At 39.0% G+C, this 23,212-nt stretch overlaps 1 protein-coding gene across 1 annotated transcript in view; it reads left to right on the forward strand.

Moving 5' to 3' along the window:
• LOC138642148 (contactin-associated protein-like 2) overlaps positions 1–23,212 on the forward strand; it is a 313,870-nt gene that overhangs the window by 158,903 nt on the left and 131,755 nt on the right. The window contains exon 2 of the mRNA XM_069730103.1: positions 8,679–8,785. Within this exon, the coding sequence (XP_069586204.1) occupies positions 8,679–8,785 (107 nt within the window). The remainder of the gene's footprint in view (positions 1–8,678; positions 8,786–23,212) is intronic.

Genomic DNA, 23,212 nt, shown 5'->3' on the forward strand with positions numbered 1-23,212 from the left:
ATCGCATAGCTATTTAACTGAGCTGTCTGCCCATGATCCCTGCCAGATGTAGTTTGTGCTTACTGGTGAGTGTTAGCCTGATTCTGTTGCTCTGAGTTCTGATCTTCTGCTGCCTGACCCTTTGCACAATGTTCTGATTACCCCTTTGTCTTGTTCTTCAGCTTTTGCTCTGTTGTTTCTTGCAATTTACCCTGGACTGTTTCCTGACTTATGCCTTTGTCTCTTCCCTTGGTAATCTATGTACTCTCTCGGTATTGACCACGGAACATCTGACTCTTCTGCCTCATGGCCTGTCCATGAGTAGTGACTAGTGTCACACCTGGTATGCATGGCTCTCCCATTCCTGTCATTATACGCATGGCTCCCCGTTCCCTGTCATTGTATGCATGGCTCCTCCATCCCTGTCATTGTTTGCATGGCTCCTCCATCCCTGTCATTGTATTCATGGCTGCCCCATCCCTGCCGTTGTATGCATGGCTCCTCCGTCCCTGTCCTTGTATGCATGGCTCCCCTGTCACTGTCCTGGTATGCATGGCTCCTTATCCCCTATCCTTGTATGTTTGGCTATTTATTATTATTATTATTATTATATATTTTTATAACGCCATTTATTCCATGGCGCTTTACATGTGAACGGGGAAAATTTAGACAAGTACAATAAACATGAGTAACACAAGGCACACACTAGTACAGGAGGAGAGAGAACCCTGCCCTCAAGGGCTCACAGTCTACAGGGGATGGGTGAGGATACACTAGGAGAGGGTAGAGCTGGTCATGCAGAGGTTCAGTAGCCTGAGGATCACTGCAGGTTGTAGGCTTGTCGGAAAGGTGGGTCTATCCTTGCATGCATGATTCCTGTAATAAAAAAAAAACATCCTATTTGCGTGATCAAGACAATGATCCACAGAAAAAAAAATCAAGTCTACAGTACATAAAAATGGCAGATAAATTACCAAAATTTGGGTTTCACCATATGAAAACCTAAACACCATATCTAAGTAAAGTAATTGGGTTTTCATGGGTAAAACATAAAGGGAATCTGTCATCCCCTAGGATGTTTTAACATATTAATATGGGCATACAGGTGATACAATGGTAAAAACGGTCATACTTCTGCAAGGAGTTTGTATGGTATCCCTGTACTTGTGTAGGTTTTCTCTGGATTCTCTGGTTTTCTCCCACACTCCAAAGACATACTGATAGGAAATTTAGATTGTGAGCCCCAATAGGGGCAGTGATAATGTCTTCATAGTGGAATTAATGGTGTCACATAAGTGAGTAAAATAAATAAATTAATACCTGTATGTCTCATATCAGCAGAGTTCTGGTGGAAAAATCCTCTTTTATTCTGTAATGGTAATGACTTCTTCCAGGCTCTGGGGCATGCTGTACTTGAAAGAAAGCTCTGCCTCTAGTCTTCACTATCATACCAGCCCCCTCCCATCAGCATCAGCATCAAACTACTCTGTGCCATGGAGTGTTGGTCTCGGGATCCCGCGCCTGCTTCCAGCAATGGCACAATTATGCATCACTTTTCCTTCCTTCTAAAGTAACTTTTTGGTGAAAAAAATGTTAATGTTCATCTTTGTGCAACCCCTTCCACATTGCTTCAGTGAAGCAACTGAAGGGGTGCAGTTTTTAGAATGGTGTCACTTTGGGGTATTTTCTGTCATATAGAAGTCACTTCAAATGTAATGTTGTCCCTAAAAATGGTTTTGTAACTTTTGTTTGAAAAATGAGAAATTGCTGGTTGACTTTTAACCCTTTTAGCTTCCTTACAAATAAAAATTGTTTCCAAAACTGATTTAAGGGCAACATAATTAAAAGTTTGAAAATGGCAACATTTTCAAAAAATTTGCCACATTTTCATTTTTTTGTTAATAAATAAACGCAAATCATAACGAAGAAATTGTACTACTCTTATGAAGTACAAAATGTCATGAAAAAACAATCTCAGAATCAGTTTGATCCGTTGAAGCGTTCCAGAGTTTTAGTTCCAGTGGTCAGAATTGTAAAAACTGGCTTGGTCATTAAGGTTAAAGTACAATGTTGTCTTTTGAATCATAACTTTTATTAATTTTGAAATAGTTTTGTAATACATATCTGGCATGGATTATTTTCAAAATTGGTGCATGAAATAATAAGGCCATGGAGAATAACAAAAAAAGAAGCAACAAAAATATTTGTGTCCCAAAGGCAAATTTGTAGAAATACAATATTTTTTAATAACTTTCGCCTCCAACTACAGCTAATTATGCAGCAATAGTCCAGACAAAAGCAAAAACCTGCACTTCAATAACATCTAGATAGATAACATCTAATTGCCTCTCTGGTGCAACCATGTCAAACAGAGATGAAAAGAGTAGAACTTTTATGTACAAAATGCAAGTCTTTTCTGCTTTGACAAAAGATTAATTTTGTCAAAAATGTGCAACTTTTTGAAATCTTATGCCACTCATTACAATTTTTACATATGTACGTGACGGAGAGGGTGAACGAGTTAGACATGGCTACCTATGCAAATAGGTCTACTCCTGATTGTTGAATTTTTTAAGATGCTTTAAAAAGTCATATAAGTCTCAAAACTTACATGAGTAAGAAGGTGGTGAAAAAAATGGTGAAACATCTCTAAGCAGAAGTGTCATATTTAAACTGTATCAAACATCATGCTAGAAATTTCACCAAAGTTGGCACAAACAATGGCAACACAGACTCCAGAAAAGTACCACTGATGATAAATCTCCCCACATTGAGTGCATATACAGATTCTTTTTAAGATGTACAATATAGCCAAAGTCTAGCTAGAAAAGCCAGAGGCTAAAGTAAATACTTTATCACATTAAAATAGTGGTACACTATAGTGGTACATGTGTGAAAAGAAAACCAAAAACATAACGCTGAAATGCATATTTTTGCAATCATTACATGTGATTCCTCTATGCACCACAACTTTAATATGAAAAAATCTAATTTGTATGAATATGGATGAGCAGACCCATGGAAGTTCGAGTTCTGGTTCCTGACCGAACTTTAGTCCAAAGTTCAGTTCAGGTTCAAGAACTGTACCCAAACTTGAACCTGAACCCAAACTCCATTGAAATCAATGGGGACACACACTTTGGAACTAGAAAATCTCTCTTTCTCTATGACTATGGAACGTGTATTATCCATTGGAACCCCAAAGTGCATCACCAACAAATTAAAAAACACAAAGGACCCTTAGTATCTGTAGGGCTTCAGTCTAATCAGCGTTCTTAATAATACAGCCCTGGGTAAAAGTCCAGCATTTTAAAATACAGTGGCACGTAATTGTTTTGGGATCCCTGGTCAAAATTACTGTTATTGTGAACAGTTGAGCAAGTTGAAGATTAAGTGATCCCTAAAATACCTAAAGTTAAAGATAACACATTTCCTTTGCATTTTAGGCACAAAAAATATATATGTATATATATATATATATATATATATATATATATATATATATATATATATATATATATATATATACATATATATTGTCAACTGTTACATTTTAAAAATTCCAAAAAGGAAAATGGGCCAATGCTAATCTTTGGGTCCCCTGCATGGTTAGCACTCAGTAAAACCTCCTTTTAAAAGTATCACACCATGTAAAAGCTTTTAGTAGTCAGATAAGAGTCTTGAAGTTTTGTTTGAGGGATTTTTATCCATTCTTCCTTGGAAAATTTTTCCAGTTCTTTGAGATTCCTGGGTCATCTTTCAGGCACTGCTATTTTGAGATCTAGCCACAGATTTTCAATGAAGTTCAGATCAGGGGACTGTGATGGTCATTGTAAAACCTTCAGCTTGCGCCTTTTGGGATAGTCTATTGTGAATTTATATGTGTGATTACTATCATTATCCATTTGTAGAAGACATCATTTTTTCAACTTTAGCTTTTCTACAGATGTTGTCCTGCTTGCATCAAAAAATTGTTGAAATTTCATTTAATCCATTCTTCCCTCTACTCGTGAAATTTTCCTGGAGCCATTGGTTGGAATACAACCCCAAAGCATGATGGATCCACCTCTATGCTTAATGGTTCGTAAGGTGTTCTTTTCCTGAAATTCTGTGCTCTTTAACCTCCTCAAACACCTTTGATCATTGTGGGCCAATAATTCTATTTTAACCCCTTAACCGCCGGAGCTTTTTTCGGTTTTGCGTTTTTGTTTTTTGCTCCCCTCCTTCCCAGAGCCATAACTTTTTATTTTTCTGTCAATATAGCCATGTGAGGGATTATTTTTTGCAGGATGAGTTGTACTTTTGAACGACACCATTGGTTTTACCATGTCATGTACTAGAAAACGAGAAAAAAATCCAAGTGCGGTGAAATTGACAAAAAATGCAATCCCACACTTGTTTTTTGTTTGGCCTTTTTGCTAGGTTCACTAAATGCTAAAACTAACCTGCCATTATGATTCTCCAGTTCATTATGAGTTCATAAACACCAAAAATGTCCAGGTCCTTTTTTTTCTTCCTACGCCGTTTAGCGATCAGGTTAATTCTTTTTTTTATTGATAGATCGGGCAATTCTGAACATGGTGATACCAAATATGTGTAGATTTAATTTTTTTATTGTTTTATTTTGATTGGGGCAGAAGGGGATAATTTGAATTTTTATTTTTATTTTTTTTTTCATATTTTTTAAAACATTGTTTTACTTTTGCCATGCTTGAATAGCCTCTATGGGAAGCTAGAAGCTGGCATAGCCTGATCGGCTCTGCTACATAGCAGCGATACTCAGATCGCTCCTGTGTAGTAGAAGTACAGCATTGGTATGAGCGCCGACCACAGCGTGGCACTCACAGCAATCTGTCATCAGCAACCATAGAGGTCTGCAGGAGACCTCTGGTTGTTATCCCAATGCACCGATGACCCCCGATCACGTGACGGAGGTCACCGGTGCACGCATTTCCAGCCGTATGGTCAGAAGTGCTTGATAAATGCTGCTGTCAGCATTTGACAGCAGCATTTAACTAGTTAATAGCTGCGAATGGATCGCAATTCCACCTACCGCTATTGTAGGTGCATGTTAGCTGTACAAAACAGCTGACATGTCCCGGCTTTGATGTGGGCTCTCCGCCAGAGCCAGCGTCAAGGCAGGGGATCTGCCATCGGATGTACTATACAGTCCGATGGGTGAAAAGGTTTAACCTCATCGGTCCACAGGACTTGTCTCCAAAATGCATAAGGCTTATGTAGATGTTCTTTTTGTATGACTTTTCCATGCCATGAAGGCCATATTTGTGCAGGCGTCTCTGAACAGTAGACCAAGGAAACACAATTCTAAAGTCTGCTAAATCTTTCTGAAGGTCATTTCCAGTCAATCGAGGGATTTGATTTGCCTCTCTAGCAATCCTGTGAGCAGCTCTCACTGAAATTTTGCTTGGTCTACCAGACCTTATCTTGACCGGCTCTATTCTTGGTAATTGCTATTTCTTAATTACATTTCTAGCTGAGGTAAGGGCAACTTAAAAATGCTTTGCTATCTTCTTATGGCATTGTCCTCCTTTGTGGGTCTCCAACATTTTCATTTTCAGAGTGGTGGGCAACTGCTTAGAAGAACCCATGGCTGCTGCTTTTGGCACAAGGTTAGAGGATGCTGGGTTTTTATAAAGCTGAGAAATTTGCATCCTCTGACCTTTCTTAATGATGATAGTGAACAAAATATAACCCTAACAGGCTAAGTGAGGTCTGAAACCCAGGTCAAAGTTATCTGAGCACACAAAATTTCCAAGGGTGCCCAAAGTTTTGCATAGGCCCATTTTCCTTTTTGTAATTTTTGAAATGCAAAAGATGACATTATATATTTTTTTACCTAAGATACAAAGGAAATCTTTAACTTCAGTCCTTTTAGAGATCATTTCATCTTCAATTTGCTTAACTGGTCGCAAAAACAGTAATTTTGACCAAGTGTGCCCAAACTTTAATATGCCCCTGTAAATCACCCAACCCTTTTATTCATCAAGTGATAAGCAATTTTCAGAGCTGTGACAGTGACTTTCTCCTCTATATCTAGCCATCACACAAATGCTTGGTAGGGCCTAATTTTTATGCATAAGAGTTGGGAGAGCTAGCTGTTAGCCAAATGAAGATTTACTGCCACCTTAAGAAAAATGTTAAAAAATAAATTGCAAAACAAAGGAAATTATTTTTTTTTTATTCTACGGCCTTACAACTAATTAATAGGGGGCTTAACCCTGCTGTTTTGTTCGCATTTACTATACACTTGTAGTGTTCCAGGTCACTATGACCCGGCTTATTAAACCTTGATTTTAGACACTCTAACTCCATTTTTTTTATACTTTTTGGTTACTAGACTGTTTGTGAACATGTTTGGTAGTAAAAAAAAAAAAGAAAAATGAACTAGAAATCTTTTTTTTTTTTTTTATTCTGAAAAAACAGATCCATCCAATGAGCAAAACAAAAATAGAAAACTACACATATTTTGTAAAAAAACAAAAACAAAACAATCAAATCAAACATTTTGTGATAAAAATTAAAGATAATAAACATTACAATGTGAATATATTTACATGATCATATAAATTTACGGATTCTTGCATGAAAAACAATACACATGATTTTTGCATAGAAATGTTTCACAGCCAGAACATGTTATACTCGTCTTGTTGTCACAAGTAGAAGGGCAATAGCTGCATCTTTTTCTTTTGATGCCGGAAGAGGCCATGGGGGTAGAAGCACACAGCTGCTCTCCAAAGAAACTGAAAGGTAACATGTCTGGGCTAGCATATGTGTACTGATAAGAGCAGAGAAGATAAGAACCCTTCTGAAAACAGGCAGATAAGCCAGGAAGACAGACTTACTTATCAAAAAAAAATTATTTGCAAGACTTTACAGCTCAGCTTTACAAAAAAAAACGTCTTAGACAGCGCGTTCTGAGCAGTCCGTTCTGCTCATAGTATACACGTGTGGTGCACACCTAGTGATCTCTCCGGATGCACTCTACATTTTAGAATAGACTGCGCACCAAAAATAATCAATATAAAGCCATTTTTATGGTGCGCAGATCTCAATGCATACCATCGGTAGAGTGCGTGTACGACCCCATTGAAATAATTTAGGAAATAAATCAATTGATATACAATAGTAGATGCAATAAATAGACCCAACTGAGGTTATAACTCCTTTATTTCACTAAAAATATGGCCTCACAGCTGTAAAAAACGATGTCAGGTCACTATGACCCGAACACAAAAAGTGTAACTTTTTGCGTGTAGCAAAAAGTAAACGAAAAAAAAAAAAGAAAAATACTCATAGGTAGGTCCCCCCAAATGAGGAAAAGTCAAGGAGTCTCAAGTTTTAGAGACTTACAGAAAAAAATCTACAGGGCCGCAAAAAGTCTTTTTGGGTCACTATGACCCGAACAGAACAGCAGGGTTAACTTACCGATATAGTTGTGTTAGCCAAAGTGCCTTGATCTGTTGATCCAAATCATCCTGGAGTGCTGCTTCTATTTCTATTTGTTTGACCTGAGCCAACGGCTTGGAAACTTTCCAGCGATTCTGGTAGAATTTCCTACCTTTCCTGCTCCCTGCTCATGTTATTTAGTGCTTATTACAAAGCCAGGCCAGTCGCCGTTACACATTGCTCCGGTCATATGCCGGAATAGAATAAGCTATAGCAAAAAACAGGAATGAAGGACCTTGGACCTTGGATCGAGAGGTCACCAGCAATTGCAAACAACTGGGCTTACTATATTTGTTAAGGTAAAAAATGTTCTAATTAAATTTTCTTTCACCTTAATTTTTTCTTGGAAAAACTTATTTGGCAAAATGAAAATAAAATACCTGAGATGCTCCCTTCCAAATTAAGCAAGGAATTACAACAAATATTGGTGTTTCCTATAGACAGGTCTTCATATAATGTAATGTGTGCAGTAGACTCTAAGCACACCACCATTAACAATTGTAACAGGTGTGATTTATGGGCAGCTTCTCTCTCCAGGTTTATAGCTCTGTATTTTCTTTCTTAAATTCTGTATGAGGAGTCCGTGCCTGCGGCTGGCATGAATGAACTTGAAAAGGAAGAAAGTATCAGAGATTGAATCATTCCAACTTCTGTTATAAGATTTGCTGTTTAATGCCTTTTTTTTTCCTTAGCCCAATGCCCATGCTTTGCAATGCAGGCTGATTATATTCTGTTAAAGCCAGCAGGCACACAGCCACCTCATTACCTTCTTACTGATGAGAAGTAGCCTCTGAACATCATTGCAATCTCTCTGTACGCTGTTAAACTTGCCTGATATCTTACAAGTCTCGGGCCCAACCATTGAACAGAAAAGGTTCACAAACATGTCTCTTCTTGTTCTTTTCTAACGTCTGCACTTGTGTTTCTGCCAATTATGGAGTTTGGAGAAGCTAATCTAGCCCATCAGCCTGTGCCCTGATGTGCTTCTCGAATTAAGAGGGCTGTTATTAGCCTTGCCATGCCTCACCTTTTGTGCAATTGGCATATACCGTCACATTTCATTACGATCTCTTTGTGCTAATGAGGATTAATTACTACTGTGTATAAAAACTGCCAAAGGTATTTTCTCTAATAAACTACATGGGCAGCTTGAAATGCAGTCACTTAAAATACTAATTTATATCTTATTTATCTTATTTTTCTCCTATTTTATCTATCTTCTTTGACAGATGTGTCCCTAATAATTGTGAACATGGAGGCAAGTGCACTCAGACGTGGGACACCATAACTTGCAACTGTGAAGGAACTGGATACACTGGAGCCACATGTCATGATTGTAAGTATGATAGTTACTTCTGCCGATAGAGAATATAAATAGTAATATTATTTTCTATTCTATTTTCCCTCTGCCAAATAAACTGGACCAAACTTCTAATGACTGCCATGTATAGTGAAAAATAAATAAATAAACATGTAGATATATTTTATTTATTTTTTTATATGGGTGGCAGTCTAAGTTAAATGTGTGTTGCAGTTCATACAGTATGTAGGAGGGAAATTATATATATATATATATATATATATATATATATCTTTTGTTCTTTTTTTTCTCATTAATGTACACTCTGCGCCCCGTGATTGAAAAAAAACAGAAATGTAGAAATGTTTGCTAATTTATTATAAAAGAAAAACTGAAATATTATATGGTCATAATCATAAGTCATATATATGATATGGTCATAAGACCCTTTCCTCAGTATTGAGTAGATGCACCCTTTTGAGCTAGTACAGCCATGATCTTCTTGGGAATGATGCAACAAGATTTTCACACCTGGATTTGGGGATCCTCTGCCATTTTTCCTTGCAGATCTCCAGTTGTGTCAGGTTGGATTGTGAACGTTAGTGGACGGCAATTTTCTGGTCTCTCCAGAGATGCTCAATTGGGTTTAGGTCAGGTCTCTGGCTGGGCCAGTCAAGAATGGTCACAGAGTTGTTCTGAAGCCACTTGTTATAATTATATGGGTACTACGGAATCTAATAGCATGTGATAAAGCCAGTCCGAGAACAAAGTTGCAGCAAAGAATGTTTTTACTCAAAACAGAAATGTAAACAGAATTGACACGGATATTTCTGCAATTGCAACGAGGTCTTCAGCTCTATATAGTAAAAAGCAAGCAGAGCATAATACAGATATTCCTGCAATAGTAACAAGGTCCTCAGCACAATAAAGTAAATCACAGCAGACTTAGAGGCGAACAGATAAACAAGGAAGTCCAATAAGGTAATAGTGCGAATGCACACAGTAATGAGGAAGTCCAGCAAAACTTGATGACATATGTGCCAGTACTTGTTAGTAGGAGTCCAATAATTCACAGATGAAGCATTGTGTGAATGCAGTCCTGGGAAAGAGAGGACGAGGGGAAAAGAGGGGGGGCGTTATCTAAGCGTAGCAGATGAGTACATTTTTCTGGATGAGACAAGCACAACTTGAATCTTGCTCACTTGGTGTGGTTCTGCAAAGAGGCACAACACTGGGAAAAGTTTTGCAAACAAAGAAGATACTTCCACTGGTGTGCAGCCCGTTACAGAAGTTCCAGAGGCGAGAGGTAGCTGAATGGAGAAAGGCAGACCACCAAGTAGTGAGCAGAAGAAGAAGGGAGTTCACCAGCAAACCGGCAGAAGCTCAGGAGCCTGCAGCACAAAATACTCAGGCAACTTAAAACACATGACCCGGAATTAAATAATCAGGACAGACAGAAAGTTCCATGACAGGGCGAGATCCAAGACTCCATCTTGGATCAGGGTGAACAGGCATGAGGAAAGTCCAGAATCCTTCCACCACTCCTTGGTTATTTTAGCTGTGTGCTTAGGGTCATTGTCTTGTTGGAAGGTGAACCTTCAGCCAAGTCTGAGGTCCAGAGCACTCTGGAAGAGGTTTTCATCCAGGATATCTCTGTACTTGGCTGCATTAATGTTTCCTTCAATGGCAACCAATCATGTTGTCCCTGTAGCGGAAAAACACCCCCATAGCATGATGCTGCCACCACCATATTTTCACTGTTGGGATTGTATTGGGAAGGTGATGAGTAGTGCCTGGTTTTCTTCACATATACCACTTAGAATTATCACCAAAAAAGTCTATCTTCATCTCATCAGACCATAGAATCTTATTTATCATAGTCTGGGAGTCCTTCTTGTGTTTTTAGTGAACTCTATGCGGGCTTTCATATGTCTTGTACTGAGGAGAAGCTTCCTTAGGGCGACTCTGCCATAAGGGCCTGACTGGTGGAGGGCTGCAGTGATAGTTGACTTTATGGAACTTTCTCTCATCTCCCTACTGCATCTCTGGAGCTCAGCCACAGTGATCTTGAGGTTCTTCTTTACATCTCTCATCAAGGCTCTATTCCCATGATTGCCCAATTTGGCTGGACAACAAGGTCTAGGAAGACTTCTGGTGGTCCCAAACTTCTTCCATTTAAGGATTATGGAGGTCACTGTGCTCTAAGTAATCTTGAGTACTGCAGAAATTCTTTTGTAACCTTGGTTAGATCTGTGCTTTGCCACAATTCTGTCTCTCAGCTCCTTGGCCAGTTTCTTTGACCTCATGATTCTCATTTAGTCTGGTATGCACTGTCAGCTGTGAGGTCTTATATAGACAGGTGTGTGCCTTTCCAAATCAAGTCCTATCAGTTTAGTTAAACACAGCACAACTCCAATGAAGGAGTAGAACCATCTCAAGGAGGATCACAAGGAAATGGACAGCATGTGACTTAAATATGAATATCTGAGCAAAGGGTCTGAATACTTATGACCATATGATATTTTAGATTTTCTTTTTTAATAAATTTGCAAAAATTTCTACATCTGTTTTTTTGTACATTCATGAGTAAAAAATGAACTTTTTTGAATTTACCAAATGGCTGCAATGAAACAAAGAGTGAAAAATTTTAAGGGGTCTGAATACTTTCCGTATCCACTGTATGTACAGTGGGAAAAATAGAGAATCTTAAAAAAAAAAACAGAAAATCACATTGCATGATTTTTACATAATTAATTTGCATTTTAATGCTTAAAATAAGTATTTTATACAACAGAAAAACAGAACTTAATATTTGGTACAGCAACCATGAAATAAGTATGTGATACAATGGAAAAACAGAACTTAATATTTGGTACAGAAACCTTTGTTTGCAATTGCAGAGGTCAGACATTTCTTGTAGTTCTTGACCAAGTTTGCACACACTGCATCAGGGATTTTGCCCCACATCGCCATACAGATATTCTTCAGATCTTTCAGGTTTTGGGGCTGTCGTTGGGCAACATTGAGTTTCAGGTCGGTACTAAGATTTTCTATTGAGTTCAGGTCTAGAGACTGGCTAGGCCACTCCAGGACCTTGAAATGCTTCTTACAAAAAAACACCAAAAAACAGGCAAAGGTGCTTTCCTGTCTAGGCCTTGAATCAAATGCACTATCATGGTGCAAAGCCAATCCTTAGATGCCCTGGTTGTGTGTTATGGGTCATTGTCATGCTGGAATACCCAGCTATGACCATCTTTAATGCTCTTACTGAGGAAATGAGTTTTTTTTTGACAAAATCTCTAGATAAATAACCCCATCCATCTTCCCTTCAATGCGGTGCAGCTGTCTTGTCCCCTTTGCAGAAGAGCATCTCTAAAGTATGTTTCCCCCACTATGCTTTACAGTTCGGACAATGTTCTTGTTGCTGTACTCATCCTTCTTCTTCCTCCAAACACAGTGAGGGGAGTTGATGACAAAAACTTCTACTTTTTTCTCATCTGACCACATAACCTTCTCCCATGCTTTCTCTGGATCATCCAGATGGTCATTGGCAAACTTGAAATGGGCAAGAGCAGGAGGACCAGGGGGATTTTAATCCATGACGGCATTGTGTGTTGCTAACGGTAATATTTCAGACTGTGGTCCCAGCTCTCTTAGGTCATTGACCAGGTCCTTCAGTGTAGTTCTGGGCTGATTCCTGATCGTTTTTCAGAATCATCCTTCCCCACAAGGTGACATTTAGTATGGAGCCCAAGACTGAGGAAGATTTACAGTCATCTTGTGTTTCTTCCATTCTCTAATAATTGTGTCAACAGTATTTACCTTCTCACCAAGCTGCTTGCCTATTGTCCTGTGCCCATTTTCTGGTCTACAATTATGTCATTTTGTCCCCAGTGTCCTTAGACTGCTCATAGTTTGCTGCCATTGTGAAGAGGTTGTAGCTTTATTGATTGTGTGGACAGGAGTTCTTTAATACAGGTAGCGAGATCAAACAGGTGCAATTAATAGAGGTAATGAGTGCAGAGTAGGGGGGCTTCTTAAAGAAAAACTAACAGGTCTGTGAGAGCCAGAATTCTTGCTGGTTGGTAGATCAAATACTTATATTGTGCAATAAAATGTAATTTAAATATTTAAAATCATACAATGTGATTTTCTGATTTTTTTTACGTTTCTTTCTCTCAAAGTTGAAGTGTACCTATGATAAAAACTACAGACCTCTCCATTGTTTGTAGGTGGGAAAACTTGTAAAATCGGCAGTGTATCAAATACTTATTTTCCTCACTGAATAATTAAGACTCCTACTTTCTTGACACTTTTGATAAATGGCAAGAAAATTTTATTATGCCAAAACTTTCAACCCTTTCAAACAACAAACAATGTAATATAAAGATTTTGATTATTCTCCTCCCACTGTTTAAGCAGTTCCAAAATTTCCTTGGAAAATAACTATTCTGCTTTAAATAGAGCTTTTCTGAATGTTTAACTGCTCCAACAAACTTATGAACCAATCCCCCATGAGCTGATATTCATGGGAAGAATCATGAGCCTCAGGTTAAATATCTAATTTTACCTAGCTACTTAAAAAAATATATATCTCTGGGATCTTTCACTTTAGTCAAAGGATGACTACATTACTATAAGGTGCACTTTCAAGTTCAATATGCCTGTTACTTTGGGATATAAATGTTGCATGATTGGTCTGTCATCTGCATGTGTCTTGATATTAAAATGTATATGGCTAACAAATGCAGACTGGTAAAAAATGGTCTGACCTAATTATAAAGCAGAGTTATATTGGTCTACAACACTTCAGTATCAGCTAGATCTAGGTTTACTGCATTGTTGAAAAGGGAAGTACAGATGTGAAAAAAGTTCAAGCTTTATCATGCAAAAAATGCGAGATTATAATAGAAAATCAATTTTTTAAATTAAATGATTGCTTTTTATAATACAGTCACCACATTTCATGTATCAACCCATTGTAATGTGTCAAGGAATTGCCCACAAAAATAGCAATTTAATTAATGAAGTATAGTAGCAAATGTTTCCTTATGCTACAGAAATAATGCACTACATTTGGCATAGGAAAAAATAAGCAGTCTACTTAGCACGCACATTTCTTCCACAACTACCAAGCAGTTAAGAGAACAATTTCCAGAACTGTTTCTATCAGAAACCAAAGAAGACACAATAAAATAAACTTAAACAAACATGAAGGAGAGGTTTACCATTTCAAATGTGTAAAGTAAAAAAAAACTATAATTTGTTATTGTTTCTAATTCAGTGGCAGGAGGCTAGCATCCTTATGTCTGCCATGTACTATACACAAAACATGGAGGATGTATATTTTTCTGTCTTCATTTTCAAAATTAGCAGCAACATGGAAGGCATAATACAGCAGTACTGAGCAGTAGAGCTGTGAATCCAGCACAGGGGAGAGTTAAAATTCTTACTAGCGGAAGGGAGATCTTTTTCTCCAATTTGTTGTGTTTACCCTGCTTCTGCCTCCTCCTATCCATCCCATCTCCATAGATTGTAATGTGTAGCTGTAATTTGATGCCTAAATGAGCAGATTGTTTTAACTTGAGCAATATAGATTTTAGTAGTTTATTACAGTGAATATTGAACTCAGGAAGAAGTGTCTCAAAAGAAAAGAAAAAAACAACTTTACAGAATTTCTATCAGAAACAATAGAGGTTTATCAGAATGAATCTTAATAAAATGCCAAGGCTGTAGCATGATGAGATTTAAAGAAGATGTAAAGCCATATAATGCGGAAAATGTCTGATTTTCAGTTTTCTGTAGAGATTAGAGAGTAAATTTGCATGAAATTGATGTTACGGGTCTGCAACACAGGAATAATGTAGAAGGGGGAAAACTGATCCTGCACTAGGCTGAAACCTTACGATGGAGTGGGTGACCCATTCCTTGCGAATAGACCACCGACGATCCTAGGTTAATCTCTAGCGAAGACCTATAGATAAGGGGAAGGGGTTCCCTAAAAGAACTAAGGACTGGGTACAAATACGGGTCAACTCCTAGTAGAAAACACAGTGAAGACAGCAGAAACCAATAGAAAACAGAAACTAAGGCTAGCAGAACCAGAGGTACCAGCACTGCACAAATAACACACACAGAACACAAAGCAAAGCACCAAGCTAGAGCTCAAGCAGATTAACACTGTTATCCAGCAAGGACTGGAGGCAGGTGCTGGTTAATAAAGAGTGAAACAAACACCTGACCCAAGACAATCCCAGCACCAGAGGAAAAAGACCGGCAGCCAGAACTCCACAAGAAAATGGTGGATAGTAACAAACTAAACAGATTCTAACAGTACCTCCCCTTTACCAAGGATCCCCTGGATCCTCTAGGCTGGGCCTTATTCAGAAATCTCCTGCGAAAAGCCTTAGTTAACCTTGAGGCTGAGACATCCACAGCTTTCACCCAGGAATTGTCTTCGGGACCGAAACCCTTTCAGGACACAAGAGACTGTAACCCTCCTCTATGCCACCTGGAATCAAGAATGCACCAAATCTCAAATAAGAATAATCTTTATTTTTATATAGCGCTAACATATTCCGCAGCGCTTTACAGGTTGCACACATTATCGTTGCTGTCCCCGTTGGGGCTCACAATCAAAATTCCCTATCAGTATGTCTTTGGAATGTGGGAGGAAACCAGAGTACCCGGAGGAAACCCATGCAAACACGGAGAGAACATATAAACTCTTTGCAGATGTTGTCCTTTGTGGGGCTTGAACCCAGGACTCCAGCACTGCAAGGCTGCTGTGCTATCCACTGCGCCACCGTGCTGCCCAAACTTGCAGTCCTCATCAATTGGAGGAGTAGACGGCATAGCCACCTTATCTGGCGTGTCAACCTTCTTCAGCAAAGATACATGAAAAACTGAATTACTGTATTTTCTGGCATATAAGACTACTTTTTAACCCCTGAAAATCTTCTCAAAAGTCGGGTGTCATCTTATACGCCAGGTGTCGTCTTATAGGGCAGATGCGGAGTAATCTGCGGTCGCCGCATATTGTGGGGGGAGCGGTACCAATGACGAGGTGAGGGGGCGCCTCACCGGGAAGGTGTAAGTGAAGCAGAGAAGGAGATAATAGGATACAAGGGTGAGCCAGATGAGTGAAAGAGGAGTGTTTTTCTAGGCACAGCATTGCTCTCTCTCTTTTTTGCATACCCCTGGCATCCCAGACGCTGACAGTTTGGTTCACTTACACCTTCCTGGTGAGGCGCTCCCTCACCTCATCATCGAGACCACTCCCCCCACTATATACGTCGACCGCAGATTGCTTCGCACCCACCCTATAAGACGACACCCGGCATATAAGACAACCCCCGACTTTTGAGAAGATTTTATATTTTAACTGGAAAAGTTGGGGGTCGTCTTATACGCCCAGTCGTCTTATACGCCGGAAAATACGGTAATTTTCCAGGACGAAGGAATGTCTAATCTCACTGCTGCCGAGTTGACAATGTGAACCACTTTGAAAGGTCAATACACAAAAAATTCACCCTAGTGAAAAATGTCCACCAATAAATATGAAACCAATATCAAAGTGAACATACAGCTAAAACAACAATAAAGAAAAAAATGTACTTTAAAATAAATTTTATTAAAGATTAAAATGTACAACAGAAGGACAACCAACAATACTACACCATATTACAAAATATATATTAAATGCAGAGACCAGATCCATATAATATAATATAATAGACCTGACAGAATAACAAATCTGCAGGTGGTCGGGCATCTAGGAAATAGCGACCACAATATTGTACAGTTTCACCTGTCTTTCACTAGGGGGACTTGTCAGGGAGTCACAAAAACACTGAACTTTAGGAAGGCAAAGTTTGACCAGCTTAGAGATGCCCTTAATCTGGTAGACTGGGACAATATCCTCAGAAATAAGAATACAGATAATAAATGGAAAATGTTTAAGAACATCCTAAATAGGCAGTGTAAGCGGTTTATACCTTGTGGGAATAAAAGGACTAGAAATAGGAAAAACCCAATGTGGCTAAACAAAGAAGTAAGACAGGCAATTAACAGTAAAAAGAAAGCATTTGCACTACTAAAGCAGGATGGCACCATTGAAGCTCTAAAAAACTATAGGGAGAAAAATACTTTATCTAAAAAACTAATTAAAGCTGCCAAAAAGGAAACAGAGAAGCACATTGCTAAGGAGGGTAAAACTAATCCCAAACTGTTCTTCAACCATGTCAATAGTAAAAGAATAAAAACTGAAAATGTAGGCCCCTTAAAAAATAGTGAGGAAAGAATGGTTGTAGATAACGAGGAAAAAGCTAACATATTAAACACCTTCTTCTCCACGGTATTCACGGTGGAAAATGAAATGCTAGGTGAAATCCCAAGAAACAATGAAAACCCTATACTAAAGGTAACTTCACACTAAACAATATCGCTAGCGATCCGTGATGTTGCAGCGTCCTAGCTAGCGATATCATTTAGTTTGACATGCAGCAGCGATCAGAATCCTGCTGTGATGTCGTTGGTCGGGGCTAGAAGGCCAGAACTTTCTTTGGTCACTGGCTCTCCCGCTGACATCGCTGAATTGGCGTGTGTGACACCGATTCAGCGATGTCTTCACTGGTAACCAGGGTAAATATCGGGTTACTAAGCGCAGGGCCGCGCTTAGTAACCAGATGTTTACCCTGGTTACCATCCTAAAAGTAAAAAAAAAAAACGCTTCATACTTACCTTCCGCTGTCTGTCCCCGGCGCTGTGCTTTCCTGCACTCACTGTGAGCACAGCGGCCGGAAAGCAGAGCGGTGACATCACCGCTGTGCTTTCCGGCCGCTGTGCTCACAGCCAGTACAGAGAAGCACAGCGCCGGGGACAGACAGCGGAAGGTAAGTATGAAGCGTTTGTTTTTTTTACTTTTAGGATGGTAACCAGGGTAAACATCGGGTTACTAAGCGCGGCCCTGCGCTTAGTAACCTGATGTTTACCCTGGTTACCGGCATCGTTGGTCGCTGGAGAGCTGTCTGTGTGACAGCCTCCAGCGACCAAACAGCAGCGCTGCAGCGATCCGGATCGTTGTCTGGATCGCTGCAGCGTTGTTTAGTGTGAAGGTACCTTAAGGGTCACCAATCTAACCCAAGAAGAGGTGCGAAACCGGCTAAATAAGATTAAAATAGATAAATCTCCGGGTCCGGATGGCATACACCCACGAGTACTAAGAGAACTAAGTAATGTAATAGATAAACCATTATTTCTTATTTTTAGGGACTCTATAGCGACAGGGTCTGTTCCGCAGGACTGGTGCATAGCAAATGTGGTGCCAATATTCAAAAAGGGCTCTAAAAGTGAACCTGGAAATTATAGGCCAGTAAGTCTAACCTCTATTGTTGGTAAAATATTTGAAGGGTTTCTGAGGGATGTTATTCTGGATTATCTCAATGAGAATAACTGTTTAACTCCATATCAGCATGGGTTTATGAGAAATCGCTCCTGTCAAAGCAATCTAATCAGTTTTTATGAAGAGGTAAGCTATAGGCTGGACCACGGTGAGTCATTGGACGTGGTATATCTCGATTTTTCCAAAGCGTTTGATACCGTGCCGCACAAGAGGTTGGTACACAAAATGAGAATGCTTGGTCTGGGGGAAAATGTGTGTAAATGGGTTAGTAACTGGCTTAGTGATAGAAAACAGAGGGTGGTTATAAATGGTATAGTCTCTAACTGGGTCGCTGTGACCAGTGGGGTACCGCAGGGGTCGGTATTGGGACCTGTTCTCTTCAACATATTCATTAATGATCTGGTAGAAGGTTTACACAGTAAAATATTGATATTTGCAGATGATACAAAACTATGTAAAGCAGTTAATACAAGAGAAGATAGTATTCTGCTACAGATGGATCTGGATAAGTTGGAAACTTGGGCTGAAAGGTGGCAGATGAGGTTTAACAATGATAAATGTAAGGTTATAAACATGGGAAGAAGGAATCAATATCACCATTACACACTGAACGGGAAACCACTGGGTAAATCTGACAGGGAGAAGGACTTGGGGATCCTAGTTAATGATAAACTTACCTGGAGCAGCCAGTGTCAGGCAGCAGCTGCCAAGGCAAACAGGATCATGGGGTGCATTAAAAGAGGTCTGGATACACATGATGAGAGCATTATACTGCCTCTGTACAAATCCCTAGTTAGACCGCACATGGAGTACTGTGTCTAGTTTTGGCCACCGGTGCTCAGGAAGGATATAATGGAACTAGAGAGAGTACAAAGGAGGGCAACAAAATTAATAAAGGGGATGGGAGAACTACAATACCCAGATAGACGGGCACAAGGGGGCTTTCTTTGCGTCTGGAGGAGAGAAGGTTTTTCCACCAACATAGAAGAGGATTCTTTACTGTTAGGGCAGTAAGAATCTGGAATTGCTTGCCTGAGGAGGTGGTGATGGCGAACTCAGTCGAGGGGTTCAAGAGAGGCCTGGATGTCTTCCTGGAGCAGAACAATATTGTATCATACAATTATTAGGTTCTGTAGAAGGACGTAGATCTGGGGATTTATTATGATGGAATATAGGCTGAACTGGATGGACAAATATCTTTTTTGGCCTTACCAACTATGTTACTATGTTACTATGTAATAAAAGATACTGGAAAAAATATTATATATTCCAAAGTGAAAAAAAGACCAAATAGACGACTATAATATGCCTTCTATCTACATTTCAATAAAGTGCATGTACATTTGTAATGGATAATCTAACTAAGCCAAAAAAGTGCATAAATATCTTTGGAGAAATACTAGTACCAGTGTGAAGATGATCTGTGACCCACATGGACTCCGACTCCAACGTACGTTTCGCCTTAGTGGCTTTTTCAAGCTGCTATTCCATGTGTATCTCTCTCCCCATCACGCTCCATGTCTCACCCCTGCTATTCCATGTGTATCTCTCTCCCCATCACGCACCATGTGTCTCACCCCTGCTATTGCATGTGTATCACTCTCCACACCATGCTCCATATGTGTCTCACTCATCATTCTACATGTCTCGCTCTCCCATCAGTCTCTCTCAGCCATACCAATATATCTCTCCCCTCCCTCCACAATGCCTGGCCATTCACTGCACACCTGAATCTCCTTCTTATCTTACTGTTGGATGAGTCACAGACAGCTCCCCTCAGATAATGCTGCTCCATACACACCACATGTCTTCACTCTTCCTCAGGTCCACCATGCTGCTGAGCCCACTGTGTTCTGCTCCTCTGTAAACAAGCTGTGCTTCTGCAGTAACTGCTGATGATAGCAGATCACAGGGCAGTCACACACAAAATGGTGCTGCCCTGTGATGCTGCTCTTCATTTTGCTCCAGGGATATTAGACCACCCAAAAGGGAGGGAAATGGCGATCAGCAGTTACTGCCCCAATTTTGCTGTTAACAGTAAAGCTGGTAAGTCTTACTATAGCTGCTTGAGGTCTAAAATGGAAAATGCTCTCCCTAGTGGTAAATATGTATATTTGTAAGAAAATATATAATATTTTTCATATAGACATATTTGCAAACAGTGCAAACATTGCATTAATACATTTTATTTACCATTTTAAGCTTAATTTCACAAAAAAACAAACAAGAAAACTGGTGGCACCTTCCCTTTAAGTATATTAAAATTTCCATCTTAATTTATGAAATACGTGATCTAGATGACTGATGGGATCCATTCGCTGTAATGAGGCAGAAGTGTTACACTGGACTCCGTCTGGCCTCTGTTCTGAAGTGTCTGGTTTTTTTTAAGGTGCACAAAACGGTGGCTGATGGGTGCTTTTGTGCATCACTAAAAAAAAAACATAAAAAGACAAAGTGCTGGATCACAAACCAGACAGAACCTTATAGGAAATGTTCTGTTGGAGATCTTATGTGAAAACATTTCAGAAATTTACATGGAAATCCCAATGTACAGTTGTGTGAAAAATTGTTTGACCCCCTCCTGATTTCCTATTCTTTTGCATGTTTGTCACACTTGAATGTTTCAGATCACCAAACAAATTAGACTAAGATAACACAAGTAAACACAAAATGCAGTTTTTTAATGCAGGTCTTTATTTTGGGAAAAACTGGCAATGAGTATTTTACAACGCTCTGGAGGGATTTTGGCCCACTCATCTTTGCAGAATTTTTGTAACTCAGTCACATTGGGGGGTTTACAAGCATGAACAACCATTTTAAGGTCATGCCAAAGCATCTCAATTGGATTAAGGCTTCTTTTACACTTGCAGTGTTTTTTGCGGCCCATTTTGCAGGCTTTTATGCGGGCCGTATTGCCATAATTTTCACGGTCTGCCACAAAAACAGGATCGCTGTTTTTCTGGATTCGAGTAGTAGGGAAAAAGTAGGAAAAAAATGGTGTTCCGCAAATACGGTCTCCACGATGCACCGCAAAAACACGCTTCTGTTGTTTTTGTGGCCCCATTGATTTTCAATGGGGGCCGTGTCCGTAAACTGTGAAAAATATTGAGCAGGCTCGATATTTTCACATGGCCGATGGTATTCATTATGCAATCTAGGGGGCAGGTCACTGAGGGATCTGTGACCTGTCAGCAGTCTGCATTATGAATACCTAATCAGAGCACCGCGTACGTGAACCCTGCCTTAGGGCACGAGAATCTCATTAACACAAAACTGAAAATAAAGATTAACAAACAACCACAAGATTGATTTCATCAACCAAGGTACCATTGTAATCAGTATAACGGCGCTAATCTGATACTTGACACACAACCTGTGCATATGTTACTATGCACAATCCTGCTGCAAAAAAAATCCTACTATGCAAAACCCTTTAAGTAGTTTGTTCATGCCATGTTTACAATAAATAGTGCAATATCTCCATATAGGTGTGTACGCGGTTATAAGTTTTGCCTTTTATGTTTTGAAACCATGTCATGATAAAATAATATACATTGTTAAAAATTAAAATTCTACTTAATTTCCAATCTAAAAAACTAAACCTCTCCACAAAACTTACTCCAGTTGAGTGCTGAATTCGTGATAACATATATCTGAAAAGTGAGGGTTGCCATGCCGTCATTCCACTCTAGCTCTGCCCACTTTGCCGGAGCTGGGCGAAGATGGCTAGAGAGCACCAAAATTCGCAAAATTTTAGTGCAGCCTAGCATTTCACCAAAATTTTACAGGTTGTCTAAGCTTATTATACAATAAATCTGGCATAATAGCTTTGATGAATTGTGGCCCTTATATTCTGTTAATGATACCAGATTAATCTCTGCTAGTCTGGTACATTTTAACCCCTTAACAACAAGCGGTATTTCCATTTTTGAATTTCCATTTTTTGCTTCTCTTCTTCCCAAAGCCATAACTTTTTCATTTTTTTGGTCAATATGGCCTTGTGATGGCTTGTATTTTGCTGGACAAGTTGAAATTTTCGAGCAACACCATTGGTTTTAACATAGTGTACTGGAAATCAGGAAAAAAAAGTCATATATATATATATATATATATATATATATATATAATGCTTACTTGGTTCTAATTGCACATTTTTTTCCTGTCCGTTCGTAGCAGGAAAAAAAACGCAATTGAGAACAGAACCAAAAGACTAAATTGGTACGAGAGCAATCCGATTTTTAATTGGATTCCATTCGTCCGATTTAATTGCAAGTGCGAACGAGCCCTTAGCCCAACTCAGCAGTCACACAATCAGTTTGAGCAAAGCAGTCTGTACATGGACTGTGAAATGCGGACATGTGAATGTAATCTAATATGATTTAATAAATAAACATTATATTAAATAAATAGGAGAATTGAGACTGCAAAGTCTTTGTGTTAAGGTTTGGAGCCTCGTCAAAAATCAAAAGTTGAGAATTTGACTTTCCTTTTCTATCAGGTTTTGGAAAACATCTTCATTAAACTTAGAAAAGCTAATCCTTGTATGCTTGTACATTTTCTCTCTGCTTTATACTTAGACACCTAGGATAATACCAAGCTGCAGTAAAACAGATGTACCTGTTCAGTGGTATAAAAAAGGATTTAAAATATCTTGTTCTGTCTCCCATCTAACAATAGAATAAAGCTATTGGATTACAATAACATAGGTCATCGGGGCACAAATGGCCTGAAGAATTTTACCAATAAGATACAACATCGGTTTTAAAAGTAATCCTTCCGTTTTTGTACTGCTATTTGAAGGTGGTTGAGATTAAAAATAAGATACTTAATTACAGGTTTACTTTGATGTATTGTACAAATTGGCATTGGGGTCTGACTAGGATTCATTGACTATAAGAACAAAACATTGTGATCACCTTGCAGGATGAAGAGAGAGCTATTTATGTAAAAGTATCATTTCAGTGGCAATAACAAAGAAATGAGTTTCACAATGTGATTCAAGGGTTTCTTTATCTCTTTCAATAACGTTTTGAGTGAATTCCTTTATACTAGAATTCCTT

The sequence above is a fragment of the Ranitomeya imitator genome, chromosome 6 (assembly GCF_032444005.1).
Source record: "Ranitomeya imitator isolate aRanImi1 chromosome 6, aRanImi1.pri, whole genome shotgun sequence".
In the NCBI taxonomy this organism is placed as follows: Eukaryota; Metazoa; Chordata; class Amphibia; order Anura; family Dendrobatidae; genus Ranitomeya; species Ranitomeya imitator.